This window comes from Rana temporaria, chromosome 4 (assembly GCF_905171775.1).
Source record: "Rana temporaria chromosome 4, aRanTem1.1, whole genome shotgun sequence".
Taxonomy (NCBI): domain Eukaryota; kingdom Metazoa; phylum Chordata; class Amphibia; order Anura; family Ranidae; genus Rana; species Rana temporaria.
The window spans coordinates 334,966,305-334,988,804 of record NC_053492.1 but is presented as its reverse complement, the minus strand read 5'-3'; the positions used below and the strand labels follow the sequence as shown (position 1 = coordinate 334,988,804).

The 22,500-nt window shown below is 44.5% G+C and overlaps 1 protein-coding gene across 2 annotated transcripts in view; it reads right to left on the bottom strand.

Moving 5' to 3' along the window:
• MTR (5-methyltetrahydrofolate-homocysteine methyltransferase) overlaps nucleotides 1-22,500 on the bottom strand; it is a 1,155,773-nt gene that overhangs the window by 269,129 nt on the left and 864,144 nt on the right. For both annotated transcript variants that reach the window (XM_040350739.1, XM_040350741.1), the window contains one exon: nucleotides 5,192-5,292. In XM_040350739.1, coding sequence (XP_040206673.1) covers nucleotides 5,192-5,292 — 101 coding nt within the window. The remainder of the gene's footprint in view (nucleotides 1-5,191; nucleotides 5,293-22,500) is intronic.

Below are 22,500 nucleotides of genomic sequence, written 5' to 3'. Positions count from 1 at the left end.
CTGACAAGATGGTACAGGACCCCAGTCCTACTGAATAAATTGTTCCCGGCAACATCGGACATCTGCTGGAGATGCCGATCAGACAAAGGTACACTACTGCATATTTTTTGGTCCTGCCCACACCTCAGACCATTTTGGGAAGCGGTCAGGCCAGTTACACAAAAATTTACGGAGCGCGAGGTCCCAGACGACCCAGTGTACTTCCTTCTTCACGCAACCACCACCCCGACGTGTGTATACAAAAAGTCGATTGTACGCCACCTGTTGGATGCGGCCAAGGCCTGCGTCCCAATATGCTGGAAATCCCCGTATCCACCAACGGTAGCCATGTGGCTGCAGAAGGTGGATGAGATTGGCTGGATGGAGGATCTGGTTCTGTCCAAACAAGATAGGAGCGAGCTCTACTCTCAGACTTGGCAATTGTGGACAATGTTCCAGTACTCGGAGGAGGGCCAGGCCCTCAGAGGGGAACTACCCCCCCTAGCCAAAGTCCACCCCCCCCCTGGATGATCAGCCCTGATGGCAGAGACCGCCCCGTGGAAGAGAACCGCTAGAAGGCAGTGGATGTCCATGCTCGCGAACACCCCCCCCCCCCTCACCCTCTACTTCTCCTCCCTTCTCCTCTTCTTTCTTTTCTCTCCCGCTATTCCCCTTATCCCTCTTCCCTCTGGACTGCTCACAGAGCAGCTTCCGCAGTCTTGCTTCTATTTTCTTCACTCAATTGCACTTAGAAAAGGGAAAATGTGGGAGGCTGGACCGCGGTTCCATAGTACCCAGATGCAGAAGATGCCACAAGAGCATTGTTTGGGATTGAATGTTGGTTTGGACGATGAAGGCGGGGGTGTGGGGCAGATGACAGTTCGTCCTCTGTTGCCCGCACTGCTGTACCTGCCTATAGGTTCTGTTTAAACACGTTACTTCGCGGCTTCGGCCGAACACTTCATGTAACTGCCATTTCCATGTGTGTATCTGCCTATGGCAACTGTTGTACTGTTTTTCGCTGTGGTCCATGTGGGCCAGTCTTCTATTTTGTATAAATAAACAAAAAAAAAAAAAAAAAAAAAAAAAGATTATTGCAGTGGGGGCTGACTGTTCACTTTGCATGAAAATAGACAGCTTTTAGAAGTCAGGCAGGGAGGGCTCAGGGTGAAGAGACAGCTCAACACTTCCAGAGGGAACAGTAATGAGAGGAGAGGATGAGAGTCATGCAGCAGACAGTTAAACAAGCAGAACAATCAGACTAGAAGGATCCGAAGGTGGTGAGAGTCAAAGTACAGGGAGCAAAGTACAAGGGTCTTCTACAATAAGGTGACCAGATTTTAAAAATGAAATTTGGGGACATCTTTTTTTTACTAGTAATGGCGGCAATCAGCAACTCTCTGCCCGTCACCGCCGCCGCCCATCTCACGGCCTGTCAAGTCTTACTCTCTGGGCCCCGGCTACTACTGGGTGAGGATTGAAGGAAGATCACTCCACCAGGGAAGGCAAGGAGATAAACAGGCAGGCGGCTGGCCGGGACTTGAGCCAAGGCAGAAGAAGGACCATGTGTGCGGAGTTGAATGGGCATGCGCCCATTGAGACTGAAGAAATATTCCCTCCGTTCCGACCAGCACATGATCATCAGAAAGGGGCACAGATAATGGAAAAAAAATACAAAAAAAAAAAACATGTTTATTTTTGATTCTGCATTGACTGTCTTTGAAATTGCTCCAGCCCCTGTTCAAATGCAATCCGGGGACAAAACCAGGGACAGATTTGGTCCGGGGACAGTGTCCTCAATCCAAGGACTGGCCCTGGAAACCGGGGATGTCTGGTCACCCTATTCTACAACAATGCTTAGGGAAGAATTACGATCACTCACGGTACCTCAGTAATCATACAAGGACCACGCATCACTTCCCTGCTATCCCACGCCGACACACTAAGCTGTCAGCTCTCTGCCACCCCTTGCAGGCTGGAGGGAGGAGAACACACCCTCTCTCTTACCACACTCAAGCTGACAGGTCGCAAACCTAGACTCAGGCAAAGCCGATCCACCCTATGACACGAGTGGAAGGCGGGCCTCAAGTCATTTTCAGGGGCCCTACACAGCTTGTGTAGTGAGCGTATAGGGAGGATCGGCTCTGTAGATAGGTAGATCAATGTATTTTGATATAACTACCGTATATACTCGAGTATAAGCCAAGTTTTTCAGGCCATTTTTAGGCTGAAAAACTACCCGCTCAGCTTATACTCGAGTCAGTAGTAAAACAGTGGGCCTGCCGCTGTGTAATCCATATGCAGTCGTACCTTTTCATTAGTAAGACAGTGTGTGTCTGCCGCTGTATAATCCAGTCTGTTCGGCCGTCCATTGTATAACAGCCCCGCCTCCTTGTCTGTGATAGGCGGAACACTGATACAGTTTCCCCGCATCATATCGGTGTTCCTCTATCATGAACGGATGAGGAGGAGGAGGCGGGGTTTTCTTACAATGGACGGGAACAGACTGGATTATACAGTGGCACACACTGTTTTACAAATGAAAAGGTACTGCTGCATATGGATTACACAGCGGCAGACACGCTGTTTTACTGCTGACTATGGGCACAATTAGACTGCATATCTGGGCACAATTAGACTGCAAATGGGCATTGCTTACCCAGTAGCTGCTGCATTTTCCCACCCTATGCTTATACTCCAGTCAATGTGTTTTCACAGGTTTTTGTGGTAAAATTGGGTGCCTCGGCTTATATTTGGGTCGGCTTATACTCTAGTATATGCGGTAAGCTGTGAAACACTTCTACAACAATGCTACTTTTTGCATGTAAACTTAAAGGCTGTTGAAAAACTATTGGTTCAATTCACTTTAACAGGAAATACAGTGGGTACAGAAAGTATTCAGACCCCCTTACATTTTTCACTCTTTGTTATATTGCAGCCATTTGCTAAACTCATTTTTTTCCTCATTCATGTACACACATAATTCATGTATTGACAGAAAAACACAGAATTATTTAGATTTATTAAAACATACAAACTGAAATATCACATGATCCTAAGTATTCAGACCCTTTGCTCAGTATTTAGTAGAAACACCCTTTTGATCTAATACAGCCATGAGATGCAACAAGTATTTCAAACCTGGATTTGGGGATCCCCTTCCATTCCTCCTTGCAGATCCTCTCCAGTTCTATCAGGTTGGGTGGTAAACGGTGGACAGGAACTTTTAGGTCTCTCCAGAGATGCTCAATTGTCAGGGCTCTGGCTGGGCCATTGAAAAACAGTCACAGAGTTGTTGTGAAGCCACTCCTTTGTTATTTTAGCTGTGTGCTTAGGGTCAGTGTCTTGTTGGAAGGTAAACTTTTGGCCCAGTCTGAGGTCCTGAGCACGCTGGAGAAGGTTTTCATCCAGGATATCCCTGTACTTGGCCACATTCATCTTTCCCTTAATTGCAACCAGTCGTCCTGTCCCTGCAGCTGAAAAAACACCCCCACAACATGATGCTGCCACCACCATGCTTCACTGTTGGGACTGTATTGGACAGGTGATGAACAGTGCCTGGTTTTCTCCTCACATACCACTTAGAATTAGGGCCAAAAAGTTCTATCTTGGTCTCATCAGACCAGATAATCTTATTTCTCACCATCTTGGAGTCTTTCAACTCCATGCAGGCTTTCATGTGTCTTGCACTGAGGAGAGGCTTCTGTCGGGCCACTCTGCCATAAACCCCCGACTGGTGGAGGGCTGCAGTGATGGTTGACTTTCTAAAACTTTCTATCTCCCGACTGCATCTCTGGAGCTCAGCCACAGTGATCTTTGGGTTCTTCTTTACCTCTCTCACCAAGGTCTCTCCCGATAGCTCAGTTTGGCCAGACAGCCAGCTCTAGGAAGGGTTCTGGTCGTCCCAAACATCTTCCATTTAAGGATTACTGAGGCCACTGTGCTCCTAGGAACCTTAAGTGCAGCAGATTTTTTTTTTTTAACCTTGACCAGATCTGTGCCTTGCCACAATTCTGTCTCTGAGCACTTCAGGCAGTTCCTTTGACCTCATGATTCTCATTTGCTCTGACATGCACTGTGATCTGTAAGGTCTTATATAGACAGGTGTGTGGCTTTCCTAATCAAGTCCAATCAGTATAATCAAACACAACTGGACTCAAATGAAGGTGTAGAACCATCTCAAGGATGATCAGAGGAAATGGACAGCACCTGAGTTAAATATATGGGTATCACAGCAAAGGGTCTGAATACTTAGGACCATGTGATATTTCAGTTTTTCTTTTTTAATAAATCTTCAAAAAAGTTAAGAATTATGTGTTTTTCTGTCAACATGGAGTGCTGTGTGTACATTAATGAGGGAAACAAATGAAAATGAACTTAAATGATTTTAGCAAATGGCTGCAATATAACAAAGCGTGAACAATTTAAGGGAGACTGAATACTTTCCGTACCCACTGTACATTTTGGGCCCGATTCACGTACAGCGGGCGCAGCGTAACGTAACCGATTTACGTAACACCGCCGCAAATTTTCTGTCTAAGTGCTTGATCCACAAAGCACTTACCTGGAAATTTGCGGCTGTGTATCGTAAATCCGTCCGGCGCAAGGCGGGCCAATTCAAATGGGGCGGGTACCATTTAAATTAGGCGCGCTCCCGCGCCGGACGTACTGCGCATGCTCCCGTAGCAAATTTCCCGACGTGCTTTGCGCGAAATTACGACGCGCCAACGTTTTGTGAATCGCGACGTCAAAAAAGAGTTACGCCGGGAAAATGAAAAAAATTAAAAATAATTCAAAAGCGACGCGGGAAAGATGGGCATACTTTAACATGGTGGAGTAATTTTCCACTTTGTTAAAGGTGCCCTATCTTTGCGACGGAAAACTAACACTCGCGGCGACGCAACGACGGGAAAAAGCTTTGTGGATCGCCATAACTCCCAATTTGCATACCCGACGCTGGTTTACGACGCAAACTCCCCCCAGCGGCGGCTGCGGTACTGCATCCTAAGATCCGACAGTGTAAAACTATTACACCTGTCGGATCTTATGGCTATCTATGCGTAACTGATTCTATGAATCAGTCGCATGGATAGAACAACAGATACGACGGCATATCAGGAGATATGCCGTCGTATCTGCTTTGTGAATCTGGCCCACAGTCTTTAGGTTTCTAAAGATAAGTATACATATGTGTATATTTTAAAGCACATACCTGAAATTATTGCATCCCATGACCACACCAACAATATTCTTCCCAATGTCATGTACATCACCCTTTACTGTTGCTAGTATAATTGTTCCTTGATATGGATCCTAAATACACAACAGACATAAACATCATAAATCTAACAGACATTATCTAAGGGCATTACACAATAACCTTCACTTTAACAACTTTACAGCTGCAATCCAAATTTAATTACTTGCTTTTATTTTTTCTTGAAGAATCAGATAAACGTAGTTAGCGATTTTATAGGTTTTAAATAAGTGTATATATATATATATATATATATATATATATATATATATATATATATATATATATATATATATATTTTAAACAATACATATGTAACTAGGTCAACCCCAGATACTTTCACCAAAGTAAATTTTTTTTATATTAATTGTTTTTTTATTTGATTTTAAAATGACTTAGTACAGCAGGCACATATTTCATCAGGTAACAGTGTTACACCATATAAGAGTACATACAATACGGAAGAGCCAAGAGAAAAAAAAAAAAGAAAAACAGAAAAAAGGAAACAGCTTCTACATCCAATACTGCCCGTACTCCTAGCATAATTACCCTTGAGTACCTGTTGCCTGCTATATCTCCTAGCCATACATCTATTCTTGCCCCTTCCCCCCACCTACCCCTATCTAAGGAAGCGTATTAGCCCTTTAAAAGATCTGCTGTGTAGGACAACCAGAGGAGATTGGAGGAGGCCCCCGCCCTTTTCTGTTAACAGAGTCCCCTTGTGTTAATATGAGAAGACAAGTTCCCCGGGGTGATTTGCCCTATCAGCGCTCCCGGCAATCCCACCCCGGCATCGAGGGAAAACAACCATCGATGCCGGGGGGGCGGGGACGGATGACATTCTAGAATCGTTTACGCGGGATCCCCTAAACTAGGTTTCCCGTCGTCCTCAACCACGGCCCCCAAATTCTTACAAATTTCTCATAGTTCCCCTGTCTGGTAAAGTATACTCTTTCATTTGAGATTGTTAATTTTATGGATGCTAGCCAGTTGACTACTGACGGGGGGGTCTGCGCCTGCCATTTTTGGGCTATCGTCTTACGTGCCTGGAAGAGGCATCTCAGTATAGCTTCCCCGCTGTCTTGAGGGACTCTTGTGTCTTCTATGCTCCCCAAGAGGCAGGTCCTAGCCACTGGATCAAGGGATGTTCCAAATGCCTTATTTATCCTCTCTACTATTTCCCTCCAGTAGCTATAGAGTTTGGGGCACTTCCAGACCATGTGTATTAAGTCCCCTTTATTTTTACATCTCGGGCATTCGTTGTTTTGTCTCCACCCCATTTTAAACATTTTGTGCGGGGTAAAATATACCCTGTGTAGTAAGAACAAGTGGGAGAGTCTTTGCGCTGGAGCAATTGAGACCAATGCGCCTTGTTGAAGAATCCTATCCCACTGTTCAAGTGATATTATTCCCAAGTCTCTTTCCCACGCTGCTTTACTCTTGGCCGGTCCTGCTCTGCTTATCGCATTAGCACTCAGGCTATTGTATGTTAGTGCTATTAGGCCCTTGGCCGTACTTGCCTTGATTATCTTCAGAAGGACAGGGATCTGGGTCCATATAATTGGTTTGGAGCTAAATTGTGCTTGAATAGCATGGCGGACCTGTAGGTATTTGTAGAATGTTTTGTTTGAGATATTAAATTGCCTAGTTAGATCTAGAAATGTTTTTAGGGTATTGCCCTCAAATATGTGCTTTAAGCGGGTTATGCCTTGTCTCTTCCACTCACTTGATTCTTCTATACTTGTTACTTCCTGCAGGTTATTATTTTTCCATAGAGGTGAAAATTCTGTTAGGCCAATGTATCCCAATAGGGTCTTTGTGGTGTGCCATACTTTGATAGCTAATTTTACTGTTAGATGTTTATAGGGGAAGAAATCTGCCTCTAGGGCTTCCACCAGCAGTTTGTGAGGGTTGTTTGTCAACATCAAACGGCTGATGGAGCCATCTCTCTCAGCGGTTCCACACCCTGCCAGATGTTGCAATTGTGACGCAATAAAATATAGCTTCGGGTGTGGAACCGCCATGCCCCCTTCTTTTACTGGTAATTGGAGTGTTTGCAAGCTTATCCTAGCTTGGCCACCTCTCCATATAAGTTCTCTAAATAGTGATTCTACTTTCTTAAACCATGTAAATCCTAACCATAAAGGTGCATTGTGGAGGACGTATAATAATTGTGGCTGCCACAACATTTTTATTAGGTTGCATCGTCCTGCTACTGACAAGGGGAGTCTTTTCCAAATATCACATTTATTTTTCCACTTTAATAACAATGGGGCGAGATTTAAGTTTGCATATTGGGAAACGTCTTTCGTTATCCAAATCCCTAAGTATTTAAATTTTGTGACCACACTTAATCGGGAGGTACCTGGCAAGAGCTGGAAGTTGGCAGGATCATCCAGTGGTAGGAGGGCAGATTTTTCCCAGTTAATCGTCAAACCTGAGAAATTACCAAAGTCAACTACCAATTGCATCACTTTATCTAGAGTGTTTTCAACATCCCCTAGGAAGAACAAGATGTCATCTGCGAATAATGAAATCTTGTCTTCTCCTTGGTGTCTCCTGAACCCCATTATGTCCTCCCTCGCCCTGGTTGCTATTGCTAGTGGTTCCATAGCGAGGGCGAACAGAAGGGGGGACAGAGGACACCCCTGCCTAGTCCCTCGTTCCAACTGGAAAACTTCCGATGTCTCGTTATTAATTTTAATTTTGGCTCTTGGCTCGCCATACAGCAGTTTAACCCATCCTATGTAGCGGGGTCCAATACCAAATTTCTCTAATACTTCCCATAAATAGCTCCATTCCAGGCTATCGAATGCCTTAGCGGCGTCGAGAGATAGGACTGCTCTATGTCTTTCATTATCCGTTGGTATTTGTAAATTTAGAAACGTTCTTCTTATATTGGTAGATGTTGCCCTGCCTGGTATGAACCCTGACTGGTCTGGGTGAATGAGGCTACTAATGAATCTGTTTAGGCGTTTTGCTAGAATTTTAGCTAGGATCTTTACATCGGTGGTTAACAAAGAAATTGGGCGGTAAGATGAGGGCGTCAATTTTTCTTTCCCCTCCTTATGAATTACTATAATCGTTGCTTCCGACATTGAACGGGGAAGTGTACCTCCATGTTCAGCCCACTCCAGAGCCTTTAACAGCTCTGGAAGCAAAATATCGCCAAATTTCTTGTATAACTCGATAGGTAACCCATCCGGGCCAGGGGATTTCTGGTTTGGCATCTCAGTTACAATTTGTTGGATTTCGCTTAAGGTGATTGGTGCATCTAAGGCCTGTCTGCCCTCATCAGGCAACGTGGGAACTACTATATTCCGAAAGAAAATTTGCATAGCTTCACTCCCAGCCCCCCCTTTAGATCTATACAGTTCCTTGTAATATTCGCAAAACGTTTGTAGAATCACTTGGCCATCCATGGAGATTTCGCCCGTTGTTGTCCTTATTGCTAGGATGTTTGACGGGGGGGAGTTAGTTCTGCTCAGGAGTGACAGGATCCTCCCTACCTTCTCTCCCTCGCCAAACTGGCACTGTCTTTGTAGAGTTCGTTTGTTCTCCGCACTTCTCAGAATGGCGGTTCTATACTCTAGCTGTTTTGTCAGCCATGCTTCCTGCATAGTTGGAGTGGGTTGTTCGATAAACCTCGATTCTGCCTGAGTGGTCTCACAGGCCAACCTACCCTCCTGCTCTCTCCCTTCTCTTTTTACCCTGGCAACCTGCTGAATTAGTAAGCCTCGCATAAAGGCTTTCAGAGAGTCCCAAACTATTCCCGTCGGTGCGGATCCTGTATTAATAAGTACGTACTCTTTTAGTTTAGCCTCCAAAGATTCTACGTCACCAATTAACTCCAGCCAACCTGGGTTAAATTTCCATTCTTTACAGGAGACTTTAACTCCAATCTTTATTATTAGCACCAGAGGGGAGTGGTCCGAGACCCCTCTGGGGCCATAGTATATTCTCTTTACCCGTGGTATTACCTCCTCACTACCAACAGCCAAATCTATTCTGGAAAGTGTATGATGGGAGCTGGAGTAGCACGAGTATTGGCGGTCCAGGGGAAAATAAGTTCTCCATATATCTCTCATCCCTATTTCCTCCAAAAACCGAGCTAGGCGCCCCTCCCCAGTTTTTTTTCCCAGGTGGAAATCTGTCCAGGCTACTATCCAAGACCTCATTGTAGTCCCCTACAGCTATGACAGGAACACCTGTTTTATCAAGTGTAAACTCAAGGAGCTTGTGTAACACATCTAGCTTAAATGGTGGGGGGATATACATATTCGCCAAAACATATGGGCTGTTCTCAATTAGGCAGGAAAGAAATATGTAACGACCCTGGTCATCTATCTGAGACTCGGTACAAGAGAACGTCACACCCCTCCCCACCAATATACTCACCCCCCTTGAGTAAGAGGAATGGACCGAATGGAACTGAGATTGAATTTTACGGCTATTCAGTAATGAAACTGAATCCTTGATCAAATGTGTTTCTTGTAAACATATCATTCCCGGCGTACTATCTTCCAGGAGTGACATAACAGATGATCTCTTGATTGGGTCCCCCATTCCTCTTACATTCCAGGAGGTGATGGTCAGTAATCTATCCTGCATCTAGACGAGTTGCCATAGTAATAAGGTACTCAACCTTTATTTTACCGCCTAGGCAAGTGGCCATCCCACTCCTCTCTAGCCCACCCAACAGCACAGCTCTTAGTTCGAGCATCATACGCTTCCTACCTCCTCCCTTTAACCTTTCCCATACCCTCTCTCCCCTCCCACCCACAAACCCCCTCCCACCCCTCCCCCCCATCCTCTTCCTACCCCGCCCTACTGGGCACCCCTTAGGGACCTGTCTAGTGACCTCTCTACACTTCCTCTTACACATCCTACAGACTCACAAACACATGTCCCTCCTTCCCTCTCTCTCTCCCTCAAAACAAAAAAATGGAATCAAAACAACCGGCACCCCTAAAGAAAAAAAAATAAATAAATAAATAAATAAATAAATATGTATATATAAATAAAAAAATAAATAAAAAAAAAATAAATGAATAAATAAATAAATAATAATTTTACGGGGTAATAACCAAGCCACTCCCCCCCTTAACTATATAGTACCAACCCCCTGTATTAGATCCCCTTGGGACACAGCCCTAGGGGGGAAAAACCTTACATCATAAATATACTTACAGTACAAAAGTGCTAATTGACTAGTTGCTAATTGTTTCTTACGTGTTACTCAACGTACCTTAGTGAAATTTTTGTGTACGTATTTCTATTTGTGTCAAATATTACCCCACAAAAAAAAAAAAAAAAAAAAGGGGTCCCCACCCCCACCCCTTATTAATACTTCACCTCCCCTCCTCAGACAATAGGAGGGAGGGGTCCACAAGTGTGCATCCTATACTTAGTGTCAAAATTACCTCCCCCTCTTTTTCTCTTAATAATCATCCCTAAGAAAAAAAAATTTATCTTAAGAGCCCTAATACCGAGCTTCATAAATCACTATACACCGTGTCAACCTAGTAAAAAATGTGTTGATATATATAAAAAGGTACTTTTAACATGAGTGTCACCAGGTATCATTAAATACCTCCAAGATGCAGGGACAGAACATAAAAAAAAAAAAAAAAAAAGGGGGGGGGAGAAGGTCCCCTCCCCCACCCCTTGTTAATACTTCACCTCCCCTCCTCAAGCAATGGGAGGGTAGGGTACCCAAGTGTGCATACTATAATTAATGTCAAAATTACCTCCCCCCTTTGTTTGTTAATCTCTTAATAATGCTAAATGAAATTGTCATTAGAGCCCTAATACCGAGCTTCATAAATCATTATACACCGTGTCAGCCTAGTAAAACAAGTGTGGATATGTGTATATATATATAAAAAAGAACTTTAACATAGGTGTCACCAGGCAACATTAAATGTCTCTAAGATACAAAAAAAAAAAAAAAAAAAATAAAAAAAAAAATTTTTTTCTTCTTTCCTTTTCCACTCCTCTTCTTTTCCTTCTCCCTTCTTTAATGGGGGGGGGGAACCCCATCTCCAAAAAAAAAAAAAAAAGGGAACAAAACATTTGAGTCTACTCATATAATCATTGACATTAAACGTTCCGTGGCCAGGTCCCTCTACTGGACTGTCCTCTGATATCATGTGTCTCTCTTTTTTTATCTTCCTTTCACTTAGGATAATCTTGTTTGGACCTTTTATCGTTAGTTGTCGAGATGGTTTTCCTCTCCCTCTTCTTCCCCCATACCTGGACAGCTAACGATGCTAGGAATGCCAAGAGTGGTACCCAGGCAAAAAAAAAAAAAAAAAAAGGGGGGGGGGGGCACAAGGGGGTTCACTTCTTTCTTAATTATATAGTCTTTACGTTTCCCCGTCTTCCTCTTGCCTCGTTAAACCTAGCCCCCCCTATCACTGGGGCGCTATAGCGCTGATTTATTTGCCTCCAGCCAGTCGGACACTTCCATTGGGTCATTGAAGAAGATAGTCCTACCCAGAGCTACTATTCTAAGGCGAGCCGGATACAAAAGAGCATAGGTGATTCTATATTTCTGGAGAGACTTTTTGATTGGTATAAACTCTGCTCTCCGTTTCTGTAAGTCCGGTGAGAAATCGGGGTATATTGAAACTCTTGCTCCATTGTATGTAATGTCCCCCATCTCCCTAGCTTTCTGTAGCATGGTCATCTTGTCAGTGTAATTAAGCAGCTTTAGTAACATAGGCCTTGGATGCTTCCCTTGCTGGAGTATCTTAAATGGGACCCTATGGGCCCTTTCAATAGAGAAAAAAGGCGAGAAACTATCAGAGCCAAAAATATCCCTACACCAGCTCTCCATAAAAGTGATGGGATTTATGCCTTCACATTGCTCTGGGAGGCCTACCACTCTCACATTGTTTCTCCGAAGTCTGTTTTCCATTGCGTCTAGCTTGACCGCTTGGAGATCCGTTAGCACCTGTAGCCCTTTAAGTTCCCCCTGCAATGGAAACAGCGTGTCTTCAACTACGCTTAACCTCTCCTCTAGCGCGTTCGTTCTTGCAACAGTCCTATGTAGCACTTGGCTCATGGTTACCAATTCTTCCTTTAAGCTCTTTAACTGGGTGTCAAAGTTTACCATATAGCCCTTGCATAAGTTAACTGCGCACAAAACCTCTCTTAAAGTGGGTTCCCCTTCTGTTGACAAGCCAGCCATGGAGGGGTCTATTTCACCAAATGCTGCAGTAGTAATCGATGTATTTACAGTCCCGGGTACCTCTCCCCCCGATCCTTTGGTACTCACGTTTTTGATGCCTGCTGTACCGGTAGTGCTGCTAGGTTTTGCGGCTATTTGTCCCTGGCTCCTTCTGTCAAGTGGCGCCCCCATCTGCGACTTGAGTTGAGCTGTAACTGTAGGTGGTTGGCCTTTAGCTGGTGAGTTTGAAGAAGGTTGTACAGAACGTTCCATCTTTGCGGCAGATGCCTGGGTGTTTTTCACTGATCTTGTGGACGACATTCCTTCCTGTAGTTTGGGGGCGTTGGGCAAAGTAAAGTAACCCTTCGTATACTGGCGAAGCCAGGCAAGAGACAACTAGTCCGCAAGTGTCGCTGCTATGTATAATTAAGCCGTTATATCGTGCAGTATGATGTAATTTGGGCAAGATAACAGCAACTCCAATGGGCACCGCTTGGAGCAGGAGGATTGAGGGACAGGCTGTATGCTGTAGCCCTTAATGCACAAAAATCAAAGCACGGCGTAGCGCAAGCAAAAAAAAAAAAAAAAAAGGTCTTTGCAAGGTGCAGGTCCCCAGCTACAGAGCAAATGGGGCCCGTAAGTATAGCTCAAGCCCCTTTGTAAGCAGTTTAATGCAGATTTATTTCTTTTCTTCCCTTCTCCTTTGGAGCGAGTGAATGGACCAGGAGATGTGTCCTGCAGAATCTACAATCTTATTACACTGGCCCCCAGAAGTTTGGCAGGAGAGGGAAGAAAGATAAAAAAAATTTTTTTTATATATATTTAGCAGGCAAAATAGGGCTCTGGCAGCAACAGCGCTTTGGGGGATAGGAGACAGTAAACAATAAAGCACTTGGGCGGTTTAGTCTTTGGTTAGCCTACAGTCTAACACTCACTGTGCAGAGCGCCGTACCACGCCAGTGCTGACTAACCCCCCGAGATCTCGTGGCTCCCGAGACTTCCGGGTACCTCTGTGCGCTGTGGGGCTTGCTTGCTTCCCCCGTTTTCAGCCAGCCATCCGACCCTACTCCGGCTCCACAAGCCGAGCTGCTGCCGCGCCTCCTCACCAATCCACCACCTCTCTCCGGGTAGAAAGAGGGGGGGGACGCAGCCACGTTAGGGCAGGGAGAGACAGACAGGCAAAGCTGCGGCGGCGTTCGGCGGGACACAGATCGCAGATGCGACCAGGCTCCAGACTCTGGTAAGGCTTCAGATGCTGCTGTTGGGGAGGGAGAGGGTATCACACGGGACTTGTGCCCATCAGGAGCCGATTATACTTCCAGGCAGTAGCAGGGAAATCGGGGAGAGAGAGCAGAGGGTCACACAAGCTCACTCACTCCACCATGCTCTCCTACATCCGGTCACCCCCGTCTGCCAAAGTAAAATTTACACAGATTACTGACTACCAAGGTGAGAGAAGCACAACACACAAACTGGAAATATTGTTTTTGTTTTATGCTATGTCAATTCAAAAGGATGATGACCATCGGAAATCAACACATCAGACTGTATTGCATGCTTGCACAATAATAAAGTGGCCAGATCCTCATTATGTTGTGTATCCATGTTTTACGAGTATCCAGAAGTTTTTTTTTTTATTGTTCTTATGGCACAATTGTGTAACTATTTCTGTATAGTTTAAATCAGTGGTGGTAAATTATAGAAGGGCTCAAGTGTGGTCCCCCTGGTACTTCCAGAAGGCTGCACAATGGCAGCATATTTTCATGTATTGAGTCAGGTTAGGCAGCCCATTTAAAAGGAATGAGCTATGATGCACTTCAACACCTACAAAATGTTGGTCTTGCTGCAGTGTATCACAATGCACACCAAAGTTGTTGTAGTTGAATAACTTCCAGCACTGGTGTCAGTAATAACCCCCAGCACTGGTGTCAGTAATAACCCCCAGCACTGGTGTCAGTAATAACCCCCAGCACTGGTGTCAGTAATAACCCCCAGCACTGGTGTCAGTAATAACCCCCAGCACTGGTGTCAGTAATAACCCCCAGCACTGGTGTCAGTAATAACCCCCAGCACTGGTGTCAGTAATAACCCCCAGCACTGGTGTCAGTAATAACCCATAGCACTGGTGTCAGTGGCAGTAATAACCCCCGGCTTTGGTATCAGTGAGTGCAATATCAATGCCCAACATTGGTGTCAGCAGATTCAATAATACAATATTAGTGTCAGTGGACACAATGCCAAACCACAACATTGGTGTGAATGAGTGCAATAGTATCCCCCAACAGTGGTGTCAGTGGGTGCAATAGCAACCACCAACTCTGGTGTCAATGAGTGCACAATTATTCCACAACACTGGTGTCAGTGGCTGCAAGAACAATCCCCCACACTGGCATCAATACTCTTAACCACCAGTGAAATTCAATTTCCCCCTCCCCCACATGCATTGCTAGTCATGGCAGTAAAAGTTAACCCTTCCCTCCCAGCAGAAGGTCACATCTGTGAACGTTAACCCCCTTGTGTTGGTGATGACCAAGACTTTATTTGTACTGTGGGTAGAGCTAACTCTGCCTCACAGTATAGTAGTTCTTTCAGTGCCAGGTGCTGGAACAGCAGGAACCCCTGCCAAACCAGTGTCCAATAGTTCACAGGCTGCATTTAGGGCACCAGGGGGTTAAACCCTAGTTTTCCCTTCCCTTAATGTAATGTGTGTACTTTGACTTCTATGCTCGCTATGCTTTTTACAAACTTCCATCTGTGACATTTTTTATTTATTTTTTTGCAAGCCTTGCAACCCTTCCATACTGTATCCCAGGAGGCATCACACACTCACTCAATATCACCTATCCATGTTTGGCTTGGCAATTACATATATATATATATATATATATATATATATATATATATATATACACACACACACATATATATATATATATATATATATATATATATATATATATATATATATATATATATATATATATATATATATATATATATATAAACAAAAAAGACGGAACGGCCTAAAGAGAAAAGCAGAAATGCTAAGTATCTGCAAGCTGGTCGGTAAGTAAGCTTGTTTCTTTCACCCATGGATTTATCCATGGCAGTGATGTGTCTTGGCCTAGGCCAACAAGGCCCAGGCATAGGGCACCACTTGGGGGGGTGCAAAAAAGCCCCCACTCCCGAATTCATTTACTGAGAATTTGACAGGACACCAGAGTTTCTGGCTGCAGCGTTGGGTGAGTGTCTCTCATACAGCGTGTGATGACAGTTCCCGTCTCCTTCTCTCTACACAGACGGGAGACCAGTGAGAGAGCTGGTCAGTTTCTCTTTCTGTGTTGTGAACTTGTGACCCCAGGTGCACATGGAGCCATTGGATTGTGGCTTCAGCTACTGTGTACAATCTGTATATCTGCCCTGTTTGGAGGGGGTAAGGTTAAATATTGATCCTCACTCTGTCTCCTTGCAAACCTCATGCTGTGACTTATCTGTGCTCCAGCTTTCCCACTTTGTTTCTCCTATCTCCATGTTATCTGTAATACAAACACTCTAGTAATTAACCCTCTGTGTTCTTGCTAGGAGAGAACCATGCTTTTCTTCTCTGCTTCTGCCCAGGTTCACACCAGTACATGTGATCCACACCCGCACCTGTGGTGCCGATCGCATGCGAGGTCTGAGAGATGCAACATCAGCCATACAGTTGTATGGCTGAACTCGTATTAGAGTCACACAGAAATAAACTGCAGGGACTTGTTTTTCCTGGCACTAGATTTAGATCCCATAAACACCCATGTGATCTGATTCATATGCGAGTTAACAGTTCACACTGCGATCTGTGAACTAAACTGGGGTTCTTTTTTGGCAGATTACAGGCATGTTTTATTCTTTTACATTGGTGACCATTTGACCTGTACAAAACTGTGGCAAAAATAGCATGACTTTCTGACTAAAAACTATACGCACAGGTGTGAATGCAGCCTCAGGCGTTTTACTACAGAGATATATAATTTTTGAGGCGCCGCTATATTAACCTTTAGTTTTACTACAAGCGTCAAAATGTTCAGAGGTAAACAGGGGCCATTTAAATTAATGGGATTGTGCTTGTTGTTGCATTATTCAGGCGTTCGTGATGGCGTTTTATTAGCTGAAAACGCTCAGGTGTGAATGCCACCTGACTATTTACAGCTCAACATCTGCAGGCTGGTGCTTCTGGTAAAAAATGGCATTTAACACCTTCGTGTCTGCTTGTGTATATTGGTTAACCTTTCATAGCTACCTGTATGGTTCATGCTGCCTTCTGACATATGAAGAAAAGTGTAATTTCTCATTATAAATCAGTCTGGATTTTATTGTTCATCCTGCCGACTACATTTAAAGTGGAGTTCCACCCATAAATACAACATTACATCAGTAGTTTTAAAAAAAATGTCATTAGTCCTTTACGAAAAACATATTTTTTTTTTAGATGCCTTCAAAGTGTTGTTGCTAGGCAGAATAGTTAATCTTCCCACTTCCTGCACCTAGGTGCTTAATGCTTTTTAACCTACACCGCACAGACTCCTGGGAATGTAGTGGGTGTAACTTTCCAGGAGTATGTGCATTCCCCAGTCTCAAAGAATCATGTGACTTGGACAGCACAGGTGCTGAAACCTGATCTGACACTGCTTGTGCAGCACTGAGCATTTGCAAGGCTTGCAAGGCTGAAATCCAGGAAGTCATACAGTCTGGCTTCATGATGCACACACTTAAGATGGCCCCAGTCAATATCTATTTTATAAAGTGTCTAAATGCTGTAACAACCTAACAAAACAGACCTTAGTTTACAGACTAACTTTACTAGAATACATTAAGCTTGTGTATTACAGGGGTATTTATATTTAAAAAGTGAAATTGTGGCCGGAACTCCGCTTTAAGACTGACAGATATTTATTTTTCTTTCTTTCTTTCTTTCTTTCGTCTCCATGTCTCTATTTGGTGTAAACACAGTTTGCTGAAAAGGGCAACACTTTTGCCCAGCCTCCTTAAGATCTATCCAATCTCTGTTGTGCCTGCCCCATCAGCTCTGTCCATACTCCACCCCCTGATGCACACACAGATGCACTTTGTGTGTATGTTAAGGTGTGCAGGACAGGTGACAAATCAGATTACACGCACACTAAAGACTGGAAAACTAGAGTTAGCACTCACCATTAACTACTTTTCCAGTAGTCTTCCAGGACAGCCCTTGAAAGAAGGAGTCCCTCCCATCGGCACAGGAAACACATTGCCAAATAGTTCAAGAGGCGGTCCCTCCGGTCCCTGGTCAGTCATTTACCAAGAACCAAAGGATGGAACTGAAAAATAGAACCACAAGAGGTTAACATATTAATGCATCAACATAATTTTTAAGGGTGGGAGCGTGCTGTCCTGGAAGACTACTGGAAAAGGAGTTACAGGTGAGTACTAACTCCAGTTTTCCCCAGTCGTCTTCCAGGACAGCCCTTGAGAGGATCCCCAAGTACTCACCAGATTAGGGTGGGACCACGGCTTGGAGGACCTTCCTCCCAAAAGCCTGATCCTGGCTGGACATTAAGTCCAGTCTGTAATGCTTTGTAAAGGTGGAAAAGCTTGACCACGTGGCTGCTTTACATATCTGCTCCTGGGTGGCACCAGCTTTTTCTGCCTAGGATGCCGAAAGTGCCCTTGTGGAGTGTGCTTTGACACCCCCAGGTGGACCTTTACCTAGTATCTTGTAACTTTCTATTATAGCTAGCCTAATCCATCTAGCTATAGTGATTTTTGAAGCTTTTTGACCTTTGCGATGCACAGAGAAAAGTACAAATAAAGAATCTGCCAGTCTAAAAGATTTGGTTGCATCCAAGTACTCTAGAATACACCTTCTCACATCTAGTAGATGAAACTGCCTTTCTTTTTCGTTAGAGGCGTTCTGGCAAAAGTAAGGGAGAATAATGTCTTGGGACCTATTAAATTTTGATGTAACCTTCGGCAAGGTTGAGAGCTTGAGATTGAGAGCGCTTGTATTTCACTGACCCTGGCAGCTGAAGTGATTGCTACCAGGAGTACTGTCTTAAAAGTTAGATGTCAGGGGCGTGGCCAGGCAGCGGATGTAGCCGGAAGCATCTGAAGTGAGCTCCACCGAAAATCCTCTCAAAACTCCTGTGGAAGAAAAATCTGATCGCCCTAAAGCCCACCGGAGGATCCCTTACCGCTCGGTGAACTTATACATACCTGTCCCGGCGAAATTGTCCCACGATGTCTTCCGGTAAACGCCAGGTAGTGAACAAGCCTGCAGAACTCATGGCACAAAATGGCGCATATGCAGGTCGCACCACAAAGGAGAAGCACCGCGAGGCGGCCAAAAAACTGTTCTCTAAGCCTCTGCTGAAGGAGCCCGTGGCATCCTCCAGTACTCTTGAGGATTCACCAGGCGGAGGGTCCAAAGCGGACGACACAGTACCTCTGGAAGTTTCGGTGCAGGCCGGATTAGTATGGGACACAGTGAGTACTCCAAACCCTGCTTCAGCTAGGCCCCAAGGCCCAGAGAGCCCTACTATAGAGGGGGAGCCCACACTGCGGGATATATTTACTGCAGTAACATCATGCAATGTATCTATAGCAGTACTGACAACGGAAATAAAAGGGATACAGTCTGAAATCTCATTCCTCAGACAAGATGCCCAAAAGATGAGGGAAAGGACCTCCGCCCTGGAGGAAAGGGTGAGCACCATTGAGGATGACATGGGGCCTATGCAGAGGGACCTTACCTACAACAATCACTTAATAGATCAACACTCATCTCGGTTAGAGGAATTAGAGAACAGGATGAGAAGAAATAATGTGAGGGCCATAGGCCTGCCTGAAAACATGGAAGGGAAAAACCCTGTGGAGTTCATTGAGAAATGGCTGATTGCTGCATTCGGGCGGGAGGCATTCTCTCCTATGTTCTCCGTTGAACGGGCACACAGGGTGCCATCTAGACCCCCGCAGCCGGGAGCACCACCAAGGCCATTTTTGTTTAAATTCTTACATTACCGGGATAGAGATGCTACACTATACAATGCCAGAATCAACCCGACTGCCCTAAAAATTGACAATGCTAAAGTTTCTCTATTCCCAGACTTTTCTGCTGAACTTCAGAAGAAAAGGGGCAAGTTCTTGGATGTTAAGCGCCGATTGAGAGACCTGGACTTGAAATATGCCATGTTGTACCCGGCCCGCCTGCGGGTGGAGGTATTCGGCTCAGTGCAATTTTTTGATTCCCCTGTCACTGCTGCACAGTGGCTAGATCGTGAAGAGCAATCGATCCGAGAGGCTAGGGGCAGACGACCGGCGGACTGAGGATGTGCAGCCCTATATTAATGTGGAACGCATTTACTTCTTCCAAGATGTCAGTTGTAAGGCGGTTACCGTTCACTTTGGTTACTAAGGCCCAGAGCTTTGCTGTTGAGAAGCTTTAAGACACTGTGGTGCGCTTCCACTGTTGCCCCCGGGAGGGTTGTTTTAGGCCCTGACCAACTCCGTGACGGAGATCCATTAGCCACGTTGGCTGATTTGCACTTGCCTCTATTGAGAGAAGATTTTACCATGACCTGCTCCCTGGAAGTCGTTTCATACAGTTTACTTTTTTTCTTGCTCTCCCTGGCCCATATACCACATAATCATGATACCGTGAGCCTGCCCCATGCTAGTTACTTGTCCCAATCTTATAATCTGCTGAATGACTCTGCTATGTCTCTTATTGTCTGGGTGGTCAATAACTTTGCTCTAGATAACTTTTACTTATGTACGATGCGAACATATCATCCTGCTACTACATGTTTGTTATTTTAAAGAAAAACAAAAAATTCCTTTACTAACCCTTTAATTGTGCATATTTTCCCTTCTTGGATCCTGGTGGGTGACTAGCTCTCCTGCTCCCATTCCCTCTATCTCTTTACTCCCTTCTACCCCCCACCCCCACATGGGGAGACCCATGCTTTTATTTTCTTTATACTCCCACAAGAATCTACTAGCTAAAAACTCTGCCATATTTTCCCTGGAGGGTCCTTGTTGTTCTTCAACTGACTTGCATGTACCTTTCACTACAGTCTGCATGTATGATGCATCTGGGGAAAATTGGACAGCCCCTTTTGGTCATTTCAGTTCTCCCCAGCAGGTCTATGTATTAGGATACCTTAACCACTTGAGATCCGCGCTATAGACAAAATACGTCCGCAGCGCGGCTCTCAAGTGCCAAGTGGCCGTTTAAACACGGCCTTTTATGTGCATTACCCGCGCGCGCCACTGGATGGCGCGCGGCGGGTAAAAACTGTCCCGGCGCATCGCCGAAGACCCGATGCGTGTACCTGGCGGCCGCGATGTCCGCCGGGTATACACGATCGTCGGTGACACGGCAGGTGACAGCAGGGACGTGGAGCTCTGTGTGTAAACACAGAGCTCCACGTGCTGTTAGAGGAGAGGAGACCGATCTGTGTCTCTTGTACATAGAGACACAGCATCGGTCACCTCCCCCAGTCACCCCCCTCCCCCCACACAGTTAGAACACACCCAGGCTACACAGTTAACCCCTTCCTCACCCCCTAGTGTTAACCCCTTCCCTGCCAGTCACATTTATACAGTAATTAGTGCATTTTTATAGCACTGATCGCTGTATAAATGTGAATGGCGCCAAATTTGTGTCAAAAGTGTCCGATACGTCCGCCGCAATATCCCAGTCCCAATAAAAATCGCAGATCGCCGCCATTACTAGTAAAAAAAAAAATAATAAAAAAAATCATAATTCTGTTCCCCATTTTGTAGGCGCTATAACTTTTGCGCAAACCAGTCGCTTATTGCGATTTTTTTTTTTTTTTTTTACAAAAATACGTCGAAAAATACGTATAGGCCTTAACTGAGAAAAAAAAAGAGTTTTTTTAAAAAAAATTGGGATATTTATTATAGCAACAAGTAAAAAAAAATATATTTTTTTTAAATTGTCGCTCTTTTTTTGTTTATAGCGCAAAAAATAAAAAACGCAGAGGTGATCAAATACCACCAAAAGAAAGCTCTATTTGTGGGGAAAAAAGGACGCCAATTTTGTTTGGGAGCCACGTCGCACGACCGCGCAATTGTCAGTTAAAGCGACGCAGTGCCGGAAGCTGAAATTTCGCCTGGGAACGAAGGGGGTTTATGTGCCCAGTAAGCAAGTGGTTAAGATTGCTTTACATACTGTTTTGATCCTACTCATAACTGGGGCAACAGTCCATAGTTTCACATAGATTTATCATTGGCACCATCTTTACCACCGATAGACAGTCTCCCCTGACCGGTTTAATTCAACCATTGGTTTTGTTTCTACCACCTCCTGCCCTACTGAACATGCAATCTTTACTGTTAGGGTTTTTTTCATGACAATTATTGCAGCTCTCCTTCAGTTTCCCTGCTGCATATGCAGCCACACAAGCACAAGTATGTCCATACTCACCTGTACATGACATGCACTTATCTAAATTTTAGGGAGCTATTGATGTGTTTTGGCTTTCTTTCTCTCCCCTGTCCTCATCCCCCATGGATTCAGTTCTAATTCAGTCTACTATATCTTTGGACTTTAAGACTTTCAACAACTTCTATTCTAATATTCTATTCCCAAAACATCCAAGGTTTAAATTCAACTAATAAAAGGCCCAACATCTTTACTCCACTAGGTCGCCCAGTGGACAGTTGGTACTTAAAAAAAAAAAAAAAAAAATAGGATTTTTTTGTCATACTTACCTGTAAAATCATTTTCTTTAAGTACATCATGGGATACAAAGTTAAGCTAATATTCGTTACCTGCTGGGTTATACTTCATATCCAGGTGAATGGACACTGGCAGAACAAAGGTCTTTAGACAGGAAATGATCCCCTATATAACCTCCCCCATACAGGAAATACTTCAGTTTTGTAGCAAGCACTAAATCCTCAAAACGAGGGGGAGGGACCTCTGTGTCCCATGATGTACTCAAATAAAAATGATTTTACAGGCAAGTATGAGAAAATAAAAAATCCTATTTTCTTTTTCATACATCATGGGACACAAAGTTAGGCTAATATTCATTACCGAGACACC